The sequence below is a fragment of the Drosophila hydei genome, unplaced genomic scaffold, assembly GCF_003285905.1.
Source record: "Drosophila hydei strain 15085-1641.00,03,60 unplaced genomic scaffold, DhydRS2 tig00008135-arrow-pilon, whole genome shotgun sequence".
Taxonomy (NCBI): domain Eukaryota; kingdom Metazoa; phylum Arthropoda; class Insecta; order Diptera; family Drosophilidae; genus Drosophila; species Drosophila hydei.
Genome location: NW_022045844.1, coordinates 1,184,027 through 1,204,218, shown reverse-complemented (window position 1 = coordinate 1,204,218; position 20,192 = coordinate 1,184,027). Strand labels below are relative to the sequence as shown.

The 20,192-nt window shown below is 44.1% G+C and overlaps 1 protein-coding gene across 5 annotated transcripts in view; it reads left to right on the top strand.

Annotated features, from left to right (window-relative positions):
- Nucleotides 1–20,192, top strand: part of LOC111601116 (collagen alpha-1(XV) chain) — a 58,201-nt gene that overhangs the window by 29,535 nt on the left and 8,474 nt on the right. For 3 of the 5 annotated variants that reach the window (XM_023317566.2, XM_023317565.2, XM_023317564.2), the window contains exons 5-14: nt 10,381–10,470; nt 10,680–10,742; nt 10,820–10,894; nt 11,131–11,197; nt 11,289–11,434; nt 11,745–11,882; nt 13,590–13,727; nt 16,185–16,304; nt 19,012–19,230; nt 20,075–20,152. In XM_023317566.2, coding sequence (XP_023173334.2) covers nt 10,381–10,470; nt 10,680–10,742; nt 10,820–10,894; nt 11,131–11,197; nt 11,289–11,434; nt 11,745–11,882; nt 13,590–13,727; nt 16,185–16,304; nt 19,012–19,230; nt 20,075–20,152 — 1,134 coding nt within the window. The remainder of the gene's footprint in view (nt 1–10,380; nt 10,471–10,679; nt 10,743–10,819; nt 10,895–11,130; nt 11,198–11,288; nt 11,435–11,744; nt 11,883–13,589; nt 13,728–16,184; nt 16,305–19,011; nt 19,231–20,074; nt 20,153–20,192) is intronic. The other 2 variants (XM_023317568.2, XM_023317567.2) reach the window with 1 other exon arrangement.

Below are 20,192 nucleotides of genomic sequence, written 5' to 3'. Positions count from 1 at the left end.
ATGCCAAGAATGTCGGAATGGCGTTTACATATTTAATGCGCTCTAACTGGCTTAATCAGAATTACAAAGTAATTAGAGTTAATTCCTTTGTACCTGAACGCTTTTCATATGCCCGCTACTTCTTCTCACTGTCCCTGTTTCCCTCGCACACACACACACACACACACACCTGCCGTTAGCACACGACATTTTTGTCTTGCGAGAATGATGCTGAGAATATTTGTAAACTGTTGCGTGGCAATTTGCATGGTTAATTATCTATTAACCTGCGCATAACTTTTACACAAGCGGATGGATGGGGGCCAGCTACCTGCTACTTGTAGATATTAACACACACACACTGCCGCAGAGAGTCGCATACCAACAGAGCACCGCTCACGCAAGACAAATATGTATGTATATCCGTTTCCGCTTGCTGCTGTGTCGCTGCCATTGTCGCGGTCTCTTTCCTGTTTTTGTTATATAAGAGGCAGACAACAAGCGAAGAGAGGAAACAGAATGGGGAGCGGTTATAAAAACAAGTTATGCTAATCTTAATGCGATGCCATTTTCAGTTGCCATTCACAATTTAAAGCAGTCCTTTTGTTCTGCTGCCGCTGGTGGCATCGTCGTCATGCCGCTGCATGCCGTAATTTATGCTTATTAAATATTTGTGCTTAATTAAAATTTAATTTTAACTACACAACAGCTGCCTGCAACTGGCAGCTCCCAGCCAACAACTGACAAAGTGAGTTCCAGGTCGAGATTTGGGACCGTCACGGATGTTACTCAAGAAAGGATATTCAGCAATTATTTTTCCCAGTTACCCAGTTAAAAATAAAACCATATTCATTGGCATATCTATCTTGACATTTGACTGGGCTTATTTGGTGTTTTATCTGGGTTTATTGTGACTGATGATGGTTTCCACTGTGATGTGCATAACTAATTAAGAAAGGAAGAGAACTTCGCTCTGCTATTTCTGTGGTCGAGGAAGCCAACAGAGCTCGACCAGAAACAGTAAATAATTATTGCATTTAATGATATTTTCGGAAAGAAGGTTTTGGCATTTAAACTATTTTTGAAGCGATCAAATGCAAGGTGAATTTTTCAATACTTTTTTGCGGATGCTGTGCGAAAACAAATACAAGGGAAGCCCTTTCTAATTGAACCATTTGGGCGTAGAAGGATACTTATAATCAATTTGAACCCTTTTCGCTTAATTTTTAAGGGGCCGCAATCATCCTCAATCGATCTACATTATTGACACATTTTTGACAAATTGCCAGGCTGCATGGATTCCGTTTGCGGGCAGTGTCCTTTCCTTTTTTATATCAGAAACGTGTCTGGCATCCTAGAACGAAAGGAACTAGTCACAAAAGGTTGCATACCTTTCGACCCGACTGGGGAAGCAGGTCAACGGTGTGTTATATTTGTTTGTTTTACTCTCAATGCGAACCCTTGTCAAGTGCAACCCCCGCTGCTGGCTTTGCTGTCGTGCTCCTGACGTTCATTTCTGACTGCTCTTCTGGCATGTCCTTGCTCCGCTTTGGCGCCTCTGCCCTGCTCTGGTGGCCTTAATTATGTGCGGCCCAAGACAAAATCAAATGCACACGCCACTCACATGCACAGAGTCCTTTCCTCACCGTTCCACCATTCCACCGCTCCACCGCTCCACCGTTTCGTCGCAGCCTAGTTAATTGCTCGTGGCGCCACTTGACCGAGCTGCTGCATTGCAGCACGCTGCCTACTGGTTACGTTTACGTTTAGGCTGACAGCTTAAACTAACTGCCTCACCTACGACTTCGGCCAGCAGACAAGACTTTACTTTGGGTCGCCTCTGGGCGACTTTTGATTATTTAAAGAGACTCGGCGACCATTGTCTGGGCTTGACCTCCGCTTGCCTACCCCTACCGCTCGGTTCTCTTGTTTATTTATTTGCCAATGCCTTTTCGTTGGTGCCTTGCCCATGTCTTTGTCTGCCTCTCTGCGTTGTCATGCACAATCTTGCCCAGAGCTTGCTTTGATGTTTTCCTATCAGCAGTTCATCGTTCTCGACTCGTGTACTCAGACCCTCAAGAAAGGGTTCAAATTACGAGTACTGATTTGGACTAACTCAAAGGGTTAGCCGTTGTTGACGTTGCTCTTTGGTCAATTGTCACGTGGCACTTTGAAGCACGTTCCCAGCCGACTTCTGAGACATTTTCTTTGTGCCGAAAATCTCAGTTAATGGGAAATTCATTTTTTCTGCTAAAATCTGGGCAAACATTTTCATTCTTCTAGACATTTGCTTAAGACAAGTTATTTAATTGTAGGACACTCTTTCGATTTCTTTTCGCAGTCCAGTTAGCAGCTTAAGCTGGATCGGATGTGTATGTGTATGTCCTTGTATAAAGCTGTCAATTCATAGAAATGCCTGTGGCCAGCAGGTAATTGTGAATGTCGCCCCCCAGCGGGAGAGTGCGGTGATAAACGAACGGAACAAGAAATAATGACCCACACCCCAAAACTGCCACATCCAGCTACTTAATTTCCGTTTCTAGTGAATTTCTTTGCGGCTAATTTTGTTGCACAAACACTCACCCACACACACACACAGAGAGTGGCAGCGGCTTGAAAGCAGAACTGGGCCACTCACACAGAGACAAATTTGTATAAGTGGCTCTGACTGTATATAAATTATATGTTTTCCAGTCCTGTGGTGACTGAAAGTTAGGTTGAGAGGCGACTGTGCCTCTTATTGCTGGCCTCGGGCTCAGACAATGAAATGAGCCATTTAACGAGCAAATGACGGAGTGAATATTTATTTAAGCGGTTTACTGGAAGAACGCTTTTTAACCCTGCTTTTAATTGTTCTTTTTTGAATAATCGAAACAGTTAATTTTATTGGTTTTTCTTATTATATTCACTATTTTTAGTTTTACTTATATGACACCAATTTTTAGCATGTCCTATCAGTACGAGTTAAAACACGAGACTGATCTATATTTTTACAAATCATAGCCTCACCGGCGTAAGTAGAGTTGCCCTTGCCAGGGCTGTTCCTTAACTTGTCTAGCACCCGATAATAAGTGTTGAATAATACCTAACATTAAGTGTTATAAGCTAACTAAGTGTTATAAGTTAACTACCCCCCCCCTCAAGTGTAAGGTCGTCCTCGACCGACCCAATTCCAGCGACGACTCCTCGCAAGTGCTTCGCGGACTTCTTTGCGTCGATGATCCACCAAAGAGTGAGGCCAATGCAGATTAAAGCACAGCATATGGCTCCTCTTTCGGAGTGCCGTACAACGACACATCATCAAAGTGCACCATTTCGGTTCCTTGGTCGCATATTAGCAGCGGTGACCAGCGAGTCGGTGCAGGTGTTCTCGAATGAAATCCGCAAGTCGTTCTCATTCACATTCAATACGGAGCAGTATGAGCAGCGTACTGATTCTTCGCTATCGCCGTTCAGCAGGCGCTTACTAAGCTTGCTCTTGCGCCTACGTATGTGGCGTCTGTTGAAGCTGTTGGTGCACAACGTGGACGTGGGCCTTGGCATCGGATGATGCACACCAAAGTTGTGCAGCTGCAGCGACTTGAGTGTGGCTGGCGCCGTCGATGACTGGCCGTGCACGTGCCCGTGATGGCCGTGATGACTGTGTCCCACCACTCCAGCGATGCTATGAGCCGTTACTGGACGAGTGATGTGTGTAGTCTGTCGGCGCGCTCAGCTGGCGATTGAATTCGGCCTTGCGGCGCGTCAAGTCCGTCAGGCAGTATTTGTTCAGATGGCCGTTGCTGGAGACAGGGCTCTTGGGCGATGATGCCAGATGCTGCGTATAGGCCGAAGGAGTTGCTGCTCACGCTTAGCTTATTGCCGGCGTTGTGCAGCAGATTGTTACAGTTCTTGCCGCTGATCTTGGCCGACTTTTGCCCGTCGTCGGTATCGTGTTGCTGCTGCTGCTAGCCGCCCTGTACTCCTTGTCGTCGCTCTCGCTGCGCACCGATGCTCGATACGCAGGAAATGTCTTCGTCTTGCTCTTCAGAGAGCCGTTCAGCAGTAGCTGCTGTTGCCGTGCGGCAACTGCCGACAATGCCGGCAGCTGCAGTTGACGTGACGCCGCTGCCGATGAGGATGAGGATGAGCCGGCAGCCGTGGCAGGTGTCGACAGAGATGGGCAGCGGTTGGAGCAACTTGGTTCTAGTATGGATGAAGAGTCGCTTGGCTCTGCCGCCGCGAAGAGTTCGTTAGTTGTTGCTGGCTGATGAGCTTCTACTGTTGGTGGTGGTGCCGTGAACAAGGGGGTTTCCTCAACGATTCCGCTTGTAGATTTGCATGCTGTGGTTCTGGCTTAGCATCCAACTATGGGGCGAATAGAGCTGTTGCTGGTTCTTGTGGACGACAGGATAAATCGTAATTTTTCTGCAGGCTTTTTTAATTTTTGGGAATTTGGTTATAAAATGTATAGTGTTGATGGATTCCTCTAGCCAAATTGATTTTAAATCTGAGGAGTCCAAAATGTTTGGGCTAACAATGAGCCTTCGCGAGAGTAATAGCAAGCATTAAACTTTGCAACTCGATCGTCCGCATTCTGTTTCTGGACAGTGTTTCAGTGTTTCAAATAAATAAATCAATTTGTGAGTTTTGGCTATCCCGAGAACTCCATTGACAGCAAATGTTAACTGGTTAAGCTGGTCTTGAACCTCAGTGTTTACTTCTATCCGTCTACTGTTGGCATTCATTAGTCGCATTTCAGTGGACCTAATCTACTCTAAATGACCGGCATCGGGTGTACCCGCCACCAAAATGTTTTATAAAAATTATGCCAAGTGGCTAAAGGTAAATTGAAAAACTATATCTAACTTATTCTAAATTGCCTAGCGGCTTATAATAAAAGGTGTAATAAAAAAAACAAGGGAGTTATCTTAGGTTGTCCTTGTGGACCACCCTTCCTTTAATGAGGACCTCGGTCCCCAGGTCTGCTTCCACGGCCTTCTCGACACATAAAGGTGTGAGTTTGTTTCCGAGCCGTCGGTTGGACTTGACCAAAACCTTGTCACCAACATCGAAGACTCTATTCTGCCGCTTTGCGTTCTCCCTAGCTCTGAGCGTCGTCTGAGCGTTTCTGATCTTTTCTTCTATCTTCTCTTGTGGCTCATCAGAGTGCGCCTGAACCACATCAACTGGTCTCTGGTCGATGACCGAATGAATCGACTTATTGTATTCGGTTGTGGCCAGTAAAATGACTTCTACGGTGTCATTTATGCCTTTGTCGATCTTTATGCATCTGGCTAGCTCTAACAGAGTGCTGTGAAAGCGCTCAACCTGTCCATTCGATATGCTATGCAATGGTGGTGCATTTGAAATGCTGACCCCATAGTTGTTTGTGAGCATAGTCATGATGGTCTCTGAATTCAATGACGGTTCATTGTCACAGTAAATGGATCTGGCTTTTGGAAAAAAATTCATAAGTTGCATTACGGCTGGCTTCAGATCCACAATGGTTCTTGAAGCGATCGGTTGGACGATAGCAAACTTAGAGAACTTGTCGATGCAAGTGAGAAAGTATTTCTTGTCAGTGGAGAAAATGTCCATGTGTAACATCTCTCCTACATGTGAGGGGATCGGTGTCTCTCCAAGCTCTTGTTTTTTGGGGTGTCTATCATACTTAGCCCTAGCACATGTTTTGCAGTTTTGTACTATTTCCTTGGCAATTTTTGCCATCCGTGGAAAGTAGTACTCGGAGAGTACCTGCTTAACATTTTCCTGTGCAGACCTATGGGCCCTATTATGCTCGACTGTGAGGATTTCCCTTCCTTCTCCAACCGCAAATATGTCCACTACGCGATTTTTGCAATGCCAGAACTTTGTGGCTGGGTATCTTCGCACCAATGTATCTTGTATCATTGCAAGCGTGTGTAAATTACAGTGGAGAGCATTTACGCATTTGGGTGAGACTACATCTTCGAGCTCGTCTAGCAGCGATTCGACGCATGTATAGCTGATCAAGTAGCGTTTCTTATTTCCAAAAAGAATAAAACTTCGTTTTAAGGGGAAACGCGCCTCTTCTAGCACTATCTGGTTTTGAAAACAGTTCAAGGGTTTGTCTGTCGTCTCAATGGTGTTGGTGAGAGATACCTCACTGTGGATCGTTGCTGCGCAGGACTCAATTTCTTGCTCATTTATAGCGTTGAGCTGCTGTCTTGACAAGGCATCCGCAACCAGATTGTCCTTGCCAGGTTTATAGAAGATACGTGCATTAGACTCGTCAATGCGCGCTTTCCACCTTTTGATTTTCGCATTTGGATTAGATTCCGAAACTGCGAAGGTCAAGGGTTGATGGTCAGTGAAGATATTAATGTCTTTCACCCCATACAAATAGTGCCTTAATTTGGCAAGTGACCATACAATGGCCAATAACTCTCTCTCATTGGTTGCATAGTTAACCTCACTGTCCTTCAATGTTCTTGAAATCATTGTTATAGGACGACCCTCTTGAGACAAAACTGCACCTATGCCGTGAGCCGAAGCATCGGTCGTTAGATCGAATGGCTTCTTAAAATCGGGGTACCTGAGCATTACATTCTCGGATGACAAAATATTGCGCAACTTCTGAAATGCCCTCTGCTGCACTTCAGAGAATTGAACCTTTATATTTCTGGACCTATGCTTACTGACTGTTCCATTTTCACCCTTCAGGATATTCGAGATGGGTCTTGCTATTGCGGCGAAGTCCCTAATGAAACATCTGTAATAACTTGCGAGGCCTAGAAATGATCTAACCTCGAACAGCGTTTTTGGTTCTGGATACTCCTGTATTGCCCTAACCTTTTCAGGATCCGTCGTGGTGCCAGTGCTGGTGACTACGAAACCAAGAAAGTTCACGCTTTTCTTAAAAAAACGTGACTTTTTGACGGAGACCCTCATGTTTGCTTTGTATAAGCTTTTTAGGACCCGATCCACGTGTTTAATGTGGGATTCCTCATCTTCTGAAAAGATGATTACGTCATTGACATCAACATAGCAAAATTTGCCAATCTGCTCTCGCAGTATGTCGTCGATGGTTCTTTGAAAAATGCTTGCTGCATTCTTTAATCCAAAGGGGAGTCTTTTGAACTCGTATTTCCCCCCGTTCACAGAGAAAGAGGTTTTTTCACGGTCGCGTTCAGCGAGTATGATCTGGTGATAACCAGACTTGAGGTCTAATGTTGAAAAGAATTTGGCTCTCCCCAAATTCCCCAATATCATTGATATATTTGGCATAGGGTATTTGTCCGGCACGGTTTTTTCGTTAAGTTTACGAAAGTCCATTACCAACCTCATTTTCCTATTGCCCGCTTCATAAGTGCCCTTCTTGTCTACTACCCATATTGGGTTATTGTAGGGAGAGACGGACTTTTGAATTATATCATTCTTTAGTAGATCTTTGATTTCTTTATTAACGAAATCAGCCGCTCCCATTGGATATGGGTAAAGCTTGGTATAGATCGGTTGCTCATCTATGGTCCTAATGGTAGCCACGACTGATGTGTTATACGGCAACGTCTCGTCTGGGTCTGCAAAGGCCTTTTGTCTGGTCTTCAGCATTTTCAAAAAAGAACTTCTAACTAATGGGGATGCATCTGCTATTTGTTCAGCTAACTCATTAATTCTTTGAGTCAATGCATGCTCCCTCTGCTGGTTTACAGCAGCCTGTTCGGCTAAAGCTTTGCTGATAGCCGTCCTTATTACTTCCGTAAGCTGATCTACATCCATTCTACCTGATGGTGGGAGAACTGCACAGTCGGAATCTGAGTCGCTAGACTGCCTGCGAGGGTTTCTCTATTGGTTGAACCGAGACATGCGCAGGTCAGTGGTCGCGAAAAATAAAACGGGCCGTCAGAAGATGGGTCGAATTACGTCGCAGTTCTGAACTACGAGAACTGCATGCACAACTTCAGACACACAGAAAGTAACACAATGTAATTTTATTGACGATCTGAATGATCAATTGCTGCCACTAAAATTCCCAAAGTAGTCACTCTCACTTGGTTCTGATCATTAATTTTTTTTTTTTTTTTACATGCAATTGCAATATAAAATACTCGCTAGTCCTAGCTATTTTTTTATAAAATAAATTTTAACACTTTTTGTGTTTGAAGAAAAATTTTGGCTAGAGTATCCACTTACAAGATTCAACTAACACAAAACAAAAAAAAAAATCCCTTTATAAGATCTGTCAATTGCAGCTCCCGCGCTGCTGTCTTAATTGTTGTTGGTTGTGGAGTCCGACCACTAGTTGGGCGCCAATTATATGTTTTCCAGTCCTGTGGTGACTGAAAGTTAGGTTGAGAGGCGACTGTGCCTCTTATTGCTGGCCTCGGGCTCAGACAATGAAATGAGCCATTTAACGAGCAAATGACGGAGTGAATATTTATTTAAGCGGTTTACTGGAAGAACGCTTTTTAACCCTGCTTTTAATTGTTCTTTTTTGAATAATCGAAACAGTTAATTTTATTGGTTTTTCTTATTATATTCACTATTTTTAGTTTTACTTATATGACACCAATTTTTAGCATGTCCTATCAGTACGAGTTAAAACACGAGACTGATCTATATTTTTACAAATCATAGCCTCACCGGCGTAAGTAGAGTTGCCCTTGCCAGGGCTGTTCCTTAACTTGTCTAGCACCCGATAATAAGTGTTGAATAATACCTAACATTAAGTGTTATAAGCTAACTAAGTGTTATAAGTTAACTTATACACAGATATATGTATAAATGGATTTTTAGTGCTTGCCATTTTCGCTGGCCTGCTGTAATGCTTGGCGCATAGTTTTGTTCAACCGCATCAAAACCCGAGCAAAGTAAGAAATTATAATCAGCTCGGCAGTAGGTGACTGGAGAATATCCTATTTTATGAAAGAGAAAATGCACAGAAATGCAAAGAGCGAGATTAACTGGAAAAGGTATATAGATAACAAAACACTTAAAGATGCAAATTGATTTTTGGCATATAATATGCCATAGCATGCATATCTCAAATAACAATATGACGTGTCTTTGTTACATAGAGTCTTTCAGCTGCATTTACCCAACTGCAATGTACCCTGCTCTTATATCCATTTTCCATGGGAGCTATAAAAATGCGAAACCTTTAATGTTTCCACTCAACAGACTGCCAATGGCAAAAGAGCAACAAGCTGCAGCTGAAGTCGGGGCCAAGCATGGAAAGTGGAACTGAGCGCCGCTCACTTCAATGTTTATTGGCCGCCATTTAATGCAGCGTAGTACGTGTGTGATGCGAGTGCTGTGGCCCTGTTGCCCTGTTGTTCAGCTGTTCAGTTGTTGAGTTGTCCTGCGGCCAAGCACCGTGCCGCATTTGCCCATTCAATCCTTTCGCTGTGACAGCAGTCCTATGCTGTTAAGCGTTGAGCATATTAAGCCGTTCTGAAAGCCGATTGCACGCTTTTAACCCGAAACTCAACGACTCGGCGTCTCAGACAGAACTTTTAACTGGGATGCATAAAAGCCGCATGGCCATTACTATCAGTTACAGTCTCTGCAAAGCAACAACAAGGATAACAACAATGCCTGGGTGACTGCTGCCATTGTGCTCGGCCCGCACTGGTATTTCCAGTGAGTGTTTGCTGCCATTTTTATTTGAAAGAACCCAGAACAGGGTTTATGCCAGATGTGCATTCACTTACTTTACCACCCAGTCTCTCTCTATCTCTATCCCTTGCTCTCTATCTCTTTCGATTTGTGTCTCTGTCTGAGGCACTGTCTATGTTTGTGCAATATCATCGCATTGTCCGTGGTTCATTGTCTTGCAGCTAGGTTCTGTAGCGTCTGCGGTTAGCATTTCTATAGACTGCTGATAGTAGTGCCCTCTGCCGAGGCCTCGCTTTGTTCTCCCTCCATTTTCCACTCATTTTCCAGGTAAGTCTGTTATGTGGAAGTCGCATTGTGTACTTATGTTGTATGTAATGGTGGCACCCCTTTTCCGCTTCGTTGTCTCACAGACTTTCGTCTGTCTCTTTATCAGGGAAATTGAGGCAGGGGAAAGCGGCGCACATTAGTTGCGTGGATAGCTGGTGGCATGTGGCAAGTGGCAAGTGGCAAGTGGCAAGTGCAATTCGAAATTAACATCAATAATTAATTTCGATTTGCTGCAATTACAATTGGCATGGAACAGAAGTAGCCCCGCGCTACATTGCCAATAGATTTATGTGTGCATTCATTGAAACGATCCACAAATTGATTGATTTATTATAGATATGTATATTTATCGATGCATTAGTTGATGTGGGATTTAAATTGTGTGCTGCTGCTGTTGCGCGTCCATAAATGTTTCAATAATTATTAGAAACACATTATATTAATATAAATCTGGATAAGCGTCCAAGCCCTTACACGAACATATCTCATGCGCAGGGCTATTTAGTACAAATCTATGTGTATGAGAACCCGGAAGGCTTTAAATTTCAATGCAAGGCCCCAGAGTCAACGACGGCCGTGCCAGTGGTAAGTCCATCATTTGCAGCTCATCATCAGGTTCATACAGTTTCAGGGCTTTATATGTTATGCATAATAAATGAAAAGCAATTAAGAATTTGTAAGTCTTCATTTTGTAATAAAAAGCTTGGAAATTCATTTTATTGTTTTATCAAGTTGTTTAGCATTTTAATTTTTTATACATTTTATAAATCTATTTTGCATTATTATTTAATTAGGAGGAAAATGACCTACCCACAGAGTCAGTTCCCGAAGAACAAGTTGATCCCGATCAAGAAATGGTTTGTTTTATTATTTTATTTTGTATCGTTTCAACGCTTGTTTTATATTTTTTATGATTTGATTTTGTTTCATTTAGAACTCTCCACCTGATGAGCCCATTATCGACGAAAATGACATTACCAGAGAGGACTTTTGGTCTATAGATAGTGAGGTTAGTTGCTAAGCATATTTACATATCCCAGGCAATTTCATAATACGCTTAGTAACTCAACTAAACTAAACAATAATTCATTTTAATCTCCAAATGGCATTTCGATTGCGTCTGATTACGGCTGCAGCTGCAGCTTGATCAGGAATTATAAACTTGGCAGCAAGTGCTGTGTGCACTTGCCGTAAATGCGAACGTCACTCACTACATGTCCTTGTCGTTCTCCTCTTTTTTCACAGGCAACTGACATTTTCGACGACAGTGGTATTCAGCCCAACGGACAGACGCAGCTAACGCACGAGAGACGTAAGTTCAACTGAAGCTGGACCTTGTCCGGATTTTAATTAGGCAAACGGCTAATGGAATGACTTTTGCTTTTGCCTCTATCCTCCTGCAGCGTATCGCGGCATTAAGGGCGAGAAGGGCGATCGAGGGCCCAAGGGTGATAGTATACGTGGTCCACCTGGGCCGCCCGGTCCGCCGGGCCCCAAAGGTGATACACCCTCGTATCCGCCCTTTGTGGAGACACCAAGTCCGGGGGCTGTAAGTATTAAAATCGACCAAGCACTCATTTTGTGACTTTGCGACCGCACCGAGCTTGGGGCCCAAATATTTGCACGCCAAACGCTAGAGGCGACAACGGAGCTGCAGTTGGATTTGAATTGAAAGACAAATTCAGTGCTGACTCTGGGTGCTTTCTTGCCAAATGCAAATATAAGCCCTGTGCACTCGCAAAATTTTGCAGAGACACCTACAAGAAAGATATAGAGGTTGGGTTGGGGTGTCTTGGATTAAGCCCGTTTCCGCCCGCTTCGGGTATTGAATGACAAAAATATTCGTGTATCAATTGCAGAAATACACTGGCGAATGTACATGTAATGCGTCTGATATCCTGGAAGCCTTCAAGGACAATGAAACGATACGGGAAACGTTGCGCGGTCCGCCCGGTGCGCAGGGCAGAGATGGAAAGACAGGCGCCCCTGGACTTACCGTAAGTACATGCGACAATTTTATACCTAGTTTATACAGAGGCTACGGATTGGCCGGCCAAAATGGCAAAAGGCAATATTTGACATGGATCTAACGCATTTTCAATTTCATTACACACATCTTCTAAGCTTGAAGAGAATGCGGGGACGGCAGAGAATAGGAGTGCGATGGTTATCGCCAGTCGGTTACACGCACACACAAACGCAAACACACACACACGACAGCCAAGTCAAACATCATAATTTGTGCGTGTGTGTGTGTGCGTGTAACCGGAAACGAGGAAAAGCGTTAACGTGAAAAAGGAAACGAAATTTCTTTATAAGTTTTGCGAGCAAACGGCAGGCAACTCAGGCTTAAACACTTATCCACTTTGGGCGCCACTGGCACTCGTTATATTATCTCATCAGTTGGCAACGTCTTTCGCAACTATAAGAGTTGTATCTATGTAAGGATACAAAGAGACTACCCACTCCCCACAATCTGTTCTCTTCCTTCCCATGTCCCTCTATCTGTGTAACTGTGTGCCAGTTAGCGCTTATTTTATTCTGCTTACACATGTACGCTTGTGTGCGTGTGTGTGCGGGTCAAAGGCTAAGTCCACAATGCTACAACGAGATGTTAGCCTCAACATCCACTCAGCCCGAAAGTGCCTGTCACGGCAAAGGGCCAAAGATACTCGTAACTTTTATGGGGTTAGCCAAAAATATAAAAACCTCTCAGATACGTTGCGTCCATGTACACATAGATTCTCGAAGCTTTAGTCTACTACAAACAAGGGAGAAGAAGAAAAGCAACATGCAAATGCATTTTATTCTGGCCTAGTCACAGACAACACTTTGCCTAGTCTCTCGAAAAACTCAACTCTCATTGACAATGTGCTTAGCAACCTGTGGAACGCAGCCTCTTCAATACGCTGCAATATATCAAAAGAAAAGCGGTATGCAAAACATTTCTGTGGCTAACAACAAGCAGCTATGCGAATATGTCTTGCCCGAAATGTAGAAAGGCCCAAATCTGACCCTTCTATCCCAGCCGTTGTCCTTGCTCCTAGTCCACCTAAAATGCTTGAGTAAAATATGGCGACTGCTGCGCATACCGGAAATTCCTGCGACAATTTTGTTCCTCTACTGCTAATCCCTTAACTAATAGCAATTAATTTAAAAGACGACGATAAGCAAGAGAGCATTATAGCAACAACAACAACATCAGCAGCTACTGAAATAACAATGTACAAACGACGAAGGCAACACGGACAATCCGAAGGCAAACACAACACGCAAATGGCGCACAGCGTGTCCATTTTGCATAAGATTAAGGACATCGAGAGACACATTTTTTGTGCAATACCACAGCCAACATACCCACAGTTAAGCCCAAGCCCAAGCTCAAGCCTAAACCCATACCCTGGCCTGGCAGCTGGGCCGCGTAGATTAATGAGCTAGGGCTAAAACGCGACGATTATGTAAATCGACCGCAGCCAGTTAAAGCAACCAGCTGGCAACAGGCCTCCAAATAGTTCGTAGTCAATGTACATATCTATATAAATACACTATATATATATATGTGCTCAGTATATGTAGCTGTAGACGCAGACATAGCCGTAGACATAGTCGTAGTCGTACAATCTATATGCACGCCCACTAATGTGATTTATTTCTTGGTCGCCGGCGGCGCCGTTTTTCCTTTTCTCTCTCTCTTTTATTTACAGGGTGCCACTGGCGTAACTGGCGCTCGCGGCCCGGAAGGTCCGCAGGGGGAGAAGGGCGAACCAGGCGTCGACGGCATGCCCGGAGTGATGGGTCCTCCCGGACCTGCGGGCCCGCCTGGTTTGCCAGAGAGCTATGATGTGAGTACAAGTTGAATTCATTTTAAAAATTAATTAGAAGAATAACAAGAGTAGAAATTGTCGTGCTTACACAATTATCTTCTCATCACACGAACAGTTATTTTCTTTTAATTTAATATTCATTTAAGAGTTTATATCTGATACAATACTAACATTAAACATTAAACATTCACATTTACTTTACATTTATAATGTGCATACTTATGCTTTGGCATACTCGAGTGGAAATTAAAGTTTTATTTATTGTGTTCTCTTTTTTTAAAGACGAGAGCTATTTTATTCAAATACCCTGTACCAATGCAAATATGAAAGAAATAAGAATTTTAAGTCAGCTATGAATTCCACATGCGAGTACAGGGTATATCTCAGTCGCACAATCTCAATTTGCATACTAACGTCTCTTATAATTAACATAAATAATCAAATATTCTTGCTTAATGTTCACAGTTCGAACAGCTCAAGCGAGAGTATCGAATCTTCGGTCAACTGAAGATAGATTCAAGTTTCAATTTATTTGACTCTGTTTCATTTGAGTTGGGCCTTAAATTGCAACTCTTACGCTAAACCCAAAACGGTAAGGCGCTCGTCCGTTTATCTATATCCGACGGATGCTTCCAATCACGCACGTTCCTTTTATGAATTGTTCGCCTCGGCGGCGCATTTGGCGGCAGGCATCGGTCATGTTTTGCTAGCCACACAATTTGCCTAAACCAATTTCCTTCCTGGGGGAGGGACGCACGCTGAGCGAGCGGCAAGCGGCAAGCGGCAAGCGACTGCACCTGTACACTGTGAAAAATTGCTGGCCAGATTTGGGCCTGGCAGGCGACTGCTTCGACGGGCTGTCGGCTCAGGTTTGTTGTCGCAAATGGGTTATCTGCGCTAATAATCTTAAAACCACAAACCTACAACAGCAATAACAACAACAACAACAACAACAACAACAAAAGCAGCGCCTTGAACAACATGAACACCTCGCAGAAATGCCGAAACGTAAGTGTCCTGAACACGCAAACCGAAAACAAGCCAAGCCCAGTCCCAGTCTACAATGAAGTTCCCCCTTTTGGCGACGTGCAACTGACTCTGGCCCTGGCTCGTGCTCTGGCTGCGGCTCTGGCTCGGGCTATGGCTCTGCCTGCGGGTTTCTGATTCAGGTCTTACGGAGTGCTGGCATGCCAGCTTGTGGCAATTACTGTTATCAGCGCATGGCGCGCAGTTCACGCGGTTAAACGCGCTAACACGCATACAGATACTGACTCACACACACACACACACGCTCACACAAATACGCATTTGTATTGCCGGCTTTTAACCCTTTACGGAGAACAAAACTTTTATTTTTATTTTTGCCAGCTTTATCATCGCATTTCAACGCCGTATGTTGCCTGCTTGGGCGTATCTCAGCGTGCTATGTGTGTGACTGTGTGTGCGGTTGTGGTCGTAATCATTATCGCGCTGTTACGGTTATGAGAGTGTCAAGCTACTTATGGCTAACGCGCCAGTTAAATCAGACGCTCGCTCAGTCAGCCTCCCATTGTTTTATGCGCTCGTCGGGGGTTTATTATCATTATCGCATTGCAGGGGTAGGGCAAGCGGCGATAATGGGGCGTTTTTTAGAGGCGTTTCCAATTGTTGTTGCTCTTATTGTTGTCAAGCGTTTTGACCTTGTACAGCTATGTACCCAGAGAGGGCAAAAAAGCTTTTAAGTTTATTAGAACGACTTTTGATTGTTGACACGGAGACAACTTTTTCAAATCATTTTCGACGGCCCCAAACAAATGACAGCAGAAGGAGATTGGTGGAATGTATGGGGGCATCATAAATTTGTAAAAGTTGCAATTTTACTGCCCCAACTCGAACTTTGAACATTAACGAATTGAAATCATATAATAATACGCTTTAATTTCACGCCCATTGTCTTATGCTATATATTATAAACAAATCGTACCACAAAATATGTATTCTTGTAACAATCAACACATAAATAACAGATAAATTGGAATCCTACCAGGACTTTCAAGGTATAAATATTTAACAATTTCATTTTATGTTCCCACTAAACCAAAAAAAGAAAAAAAAAAACAAAAAAAAGAAAAACAATAACAGAAATATAACAAGAAAACAAAAGCACAAGTTTGCTCTGGGTAAGCATTGGCCGCAAAAACCTAATGGACTAGAACCCCTCGGCGTCATTAGTCCCAAGCATTAGGGGCGTCACACACACATACACACGCAAAATGGGGCGCATCCGATCATTAATCAAATTTCCCGTATGTGTGCGTGTGTGTGTGTGCGTGTGTACTACGTGTATTCTTGTAAGGGCCAGCGGTGCCATCAAAGGTCGCCCGCTGCTTAAAAAATGGCCCCAAAATACATGTATCGAAATATAAATTGTAGTACAAGCAAATATTTAACAAATTACTATGCTTACCTTCCCTCACACACACACATACACAACAGGAATCCTTAATGGGCAACTCGATGACCGGCCTACGCAGCTCCAGCGCTACCCAGGCAGGACCTAAAGGAGCGACTGGCGATAAAGGTGAAGCCGGACGTCCAGGAGATCGCGGTGAAAAGGTGAGCCAAAGTTCAATTCCAACATTTGTCCAGCACGTAAATATTTATGTGTGTGAGTGCGTATGCGAGTGTGTGTGAGTGTGTGTATGGTATTTATGCATTAAAAAGTATGCGAGCCACATTGTTGTGTCGAATAATAACTTCTGCTCTATTGATTACTCAATTGATTTCGGAGCTAGAAACATAAAATGCCAATGACTGCCAAGAACAAACTAAGAGATGGGAATTCATATCCCTGAGTCCCCCGGTCCATATGCTACATATAGACGAGCAGCTAGAATCGCACTCAACATGATATATGCCCCGGTTTTAGTTGTCACATTTGTACTTCAACTCGCAGCAAGTGGCCATCGTTTAGCTGAAACTCTCAGATTTATTGCACTGCATTCATTTGCGGGCCAGAGCTGTCCATAATTTGACGCATAAATTTCTATCAGACCAGAATAGGGGAGGGGAGGGCAGTTGTATTATTTGTTGCCTTGCTGGACCCAGTGTCATTTGTAAGCGTTTATAGCTCATTTGGTTGCCAGTTGATATGATCGAGGTGCTCTCTAGTTTATTAGAAATCGTTTACTAAAGTCCATACCCTCGAATGACCCCTGCCATTCATCCAGTCATCCAGTCATCCATTCATCCAGTCATTCAGCCATTCAGTTTGTCCAGTCTGTTGAGTCAGTGTCTGGTAGTTACTATTTCTACTACTCGCATTCGGTATTATTTTTATAATAAGTTTTGGCCATTTCTGCAGCTCATCCTGCTTAGACGGCGCTTACTTCCCTCCCATTACGTTTCATGCTATTTAGCAGCTTAGGGACCCGGACTCCCAGCGAAGCGCTGTGCCCGCTGTTGGACTCCTCGTTAGCAAGGGTCGGTGAGCTGGAAAAAGTGGCGCGCATATTTCTTTTATGTGGAACCTCAAAACTTTAAGCTGCCAACACATACTCTCAGGAATATAATATGTTTGTAGTTTGTTTGCCATTTCTGTGGGGCGAAGTTTGTCGCACGTGGATGGGAGCTGAGCCATGGCATGGCAGGGCATGAGATTGTACAATAGCTAGTGGGCGTTTCTCGGATTGTCAGCCGATGCTGTTACACCTCCAATTTCAGCTATGTGTATGTGTGTCAAGATTTATTTGACCTTTAATATATTACGTAAGTACATATATTTATGCTTATTTGGCCAGTGGCAAAGTTTTTGTAGGGCTGACTTCGGGTTCCATCTGAATAGTTGACTGCTGTCTTGCGCCACGCCCTCTCGGCAAGCCGCTGGCAAACCATACTTAATCGGGCGTGAAATAAAAAGAAATTATGCAAAAACCTCAGCATCCTAAAGCTGTATAAAAATCGATTTAGATTTTCTGATGAATTTACGCCCAATTTACGGCCACGCACGCACACACATGCCGAAAAATTCGTTATTGCATTTGAATTTTCGAAACTAATATGGAAATTAGCATTTTAAACGTATAAATACACGCACAATTAGGTACATTTCATTTAACTCAAAAGACAGACCCTGGCACCCCCAGCACGCCTCGCACAACGAGCGCGGCGGGCCAGGCCTCCTTTCAAGACAACCCGGAAGCAATCGCGCGTACTTTGTAATGTTACTCCCACACCCAGCTGCATGTGTGTGCGTATTTTAGGGCGTGTGGGTGGTTTATTAATTATTCATTAGTTGGCATCAAGCAGGCGATATGGTGTAAAGCCTGCAGCAACTCATGCAGATGCAGGGTCAGGTCAATTTAAAGCAGTCCCACACGCCAAGAGCGCTCATCCCATGCACAAAGGCCCAGACTCCAGATTTTGTACTGCTCAACCAAAACCCAAACCCCTGCCCGCAAGCTGCGAGTAGGCGCGCACAAATTTATGGCAAACCATTTAAGGCGCTGATGATGTGGAAGACGACACTGGGGATAAATCGGGAGCACTTGGTTTGGGTCGCTGGCTATGGCAGGGGCAGAGACTGGGACAGGGGCAGGAGCAGAAGCAGGAGCAGGGACAAAACTGCAGACCGCCAGTCGCTTTGCAAACTTCCACAAAGCAAAGTCCCAAAAAGGCAGAAGTACACATAAGCACAGCAGCTGAAGCGGCTGCTTGACTAGAATATACCCGAGCCAGGAAATCTTTTTTAAAATATATAAATTAATATTTACTTTTATTGCTAGCTTGAACTTAGTTATGGCATTTAAAGTCTTAAAGATATTAATAGAAACATAAATGTTGTGTCCTTTGTCAATCTGAGAATCGAAATGAAATCAAACTTTATGTATTCAACTGCAAATACTTGATTAGAAAACATACCAAATACAAGCATAATATATCGTTGATAGGTTTTTCGGGTCCGGGTACACAAAGAAACTCGGGGGCCTCGTCTTTTGGCAATGGTTTTGTGTTTTCAGGCTTGTCACTAGCATTGCATACATTCGGGCGCATAAATTTATATATGTTGCGTCTGTGTGCGTGTGAGAGTGTGTGCGTGTTTGCGTGTGAGTTGGTTTGATTGTGGGGATTGTGGATTTTAGAATTGATTTGATTTCAAAATGAGTTTGAATTGAATTTTTGCCGACGACAAAACGTTTGAAATTGAGTTTTACGGCCAAATTAGGCGTGAGTGCGCCCCCTGGGCATGTACCGTATATTTAATACCGTAAATCATTTTACACACACGCTCCTACAGTATTCTTTTTGTTCACTCCAATAACAGGGTCACAAAGGTGCTCACGGACCCGCTGGACCCAAGGGTGAGCCTGGGGCACCAGGCCTACCCGGATTGGCCGGCCAGCCCGGCGATGGCAACGGCACCAAGGGCGAGCGCGGCGAAAAAGGCGAGAAGGGCATGCGCGGCAGACGCGGCGGCACCGGACCAGCCGGACCAATTGGACCACCCGGCAAACCGGGACCCATGGGTGATATCGGGCACTCGGTAAGACACTCGTAACTTGTGCATCCATATTCATAAAGCGGGCCAACTTTCACATGCTTGCGCCCATTGTTTGTGTCGCTCGCAAAGCTCACTTATAGCCAGTCATCCAGCCAGCCAGACAGACAGTTGCTGGTCGCAATCGCGAGCTAGACAACATGCCAAAGCGAATCCGCGAAAAGCGAGCCCAACTTGGCGAAATAAACTCAAACGAAAAGTATTTTAAGTGCATTTTCATCACGGTTATTCAGGACGTAGCCGACGTAGCGCACGATTCCAATTGCAGTTACCCCAGAATTTCAGTTTCAACCATTATTCCGCAATAACAGCAGCTACAGCTGCAGCTGCAGCTACGACTGCAGCAACAAACATTACAATGGATAGTCTCATATAAAGGCAGAAGTTTGCTTTGGCTGGCTGCGCGTTTGCCAACTGGCAGCGTTTACCGCCTCTCAAAATCAAAGTCAAGCTACGTATTTACATGAATGCCGCGCTGAAATGAAGCCAAACGAAAGTTTGGCTCAATTCCTGGCAGTGCCACACGCAGAGCACCACCAACAACAGCAACAAAACATCAAAGCGTTGCAACAACCAAATTGTTGCACTCTAAACTGCAAAAGTTTCGCCGTTTTTGGCGATTGTTCAACTTGGTTTTTATACCCGAGTTACTTCACTTGTTAGTAGCGATTCCTGCCAGCCGTCGGACCCTGCCACATGTTTCCACTGTGTGCTACGCTGCAACTCCAAGAGTTGCCAGAGTAAAGGGTGCGCCCGGCTTGCGATTAAAAGAAATCTTTTCAGCGCGTAGCAAATGATTGGCTATCATTTATGAAATTCTCGTTTCTAGGGACGTCCTGGCATGATTGGACCGAAGGGTGATACAGGAGCCAAAGGTGCCAAAGGAGATGCCGGTGGCCGTGATGGAGTAAGTTTCAACAGTTCATTTTCAACAAATGGCTATTCAA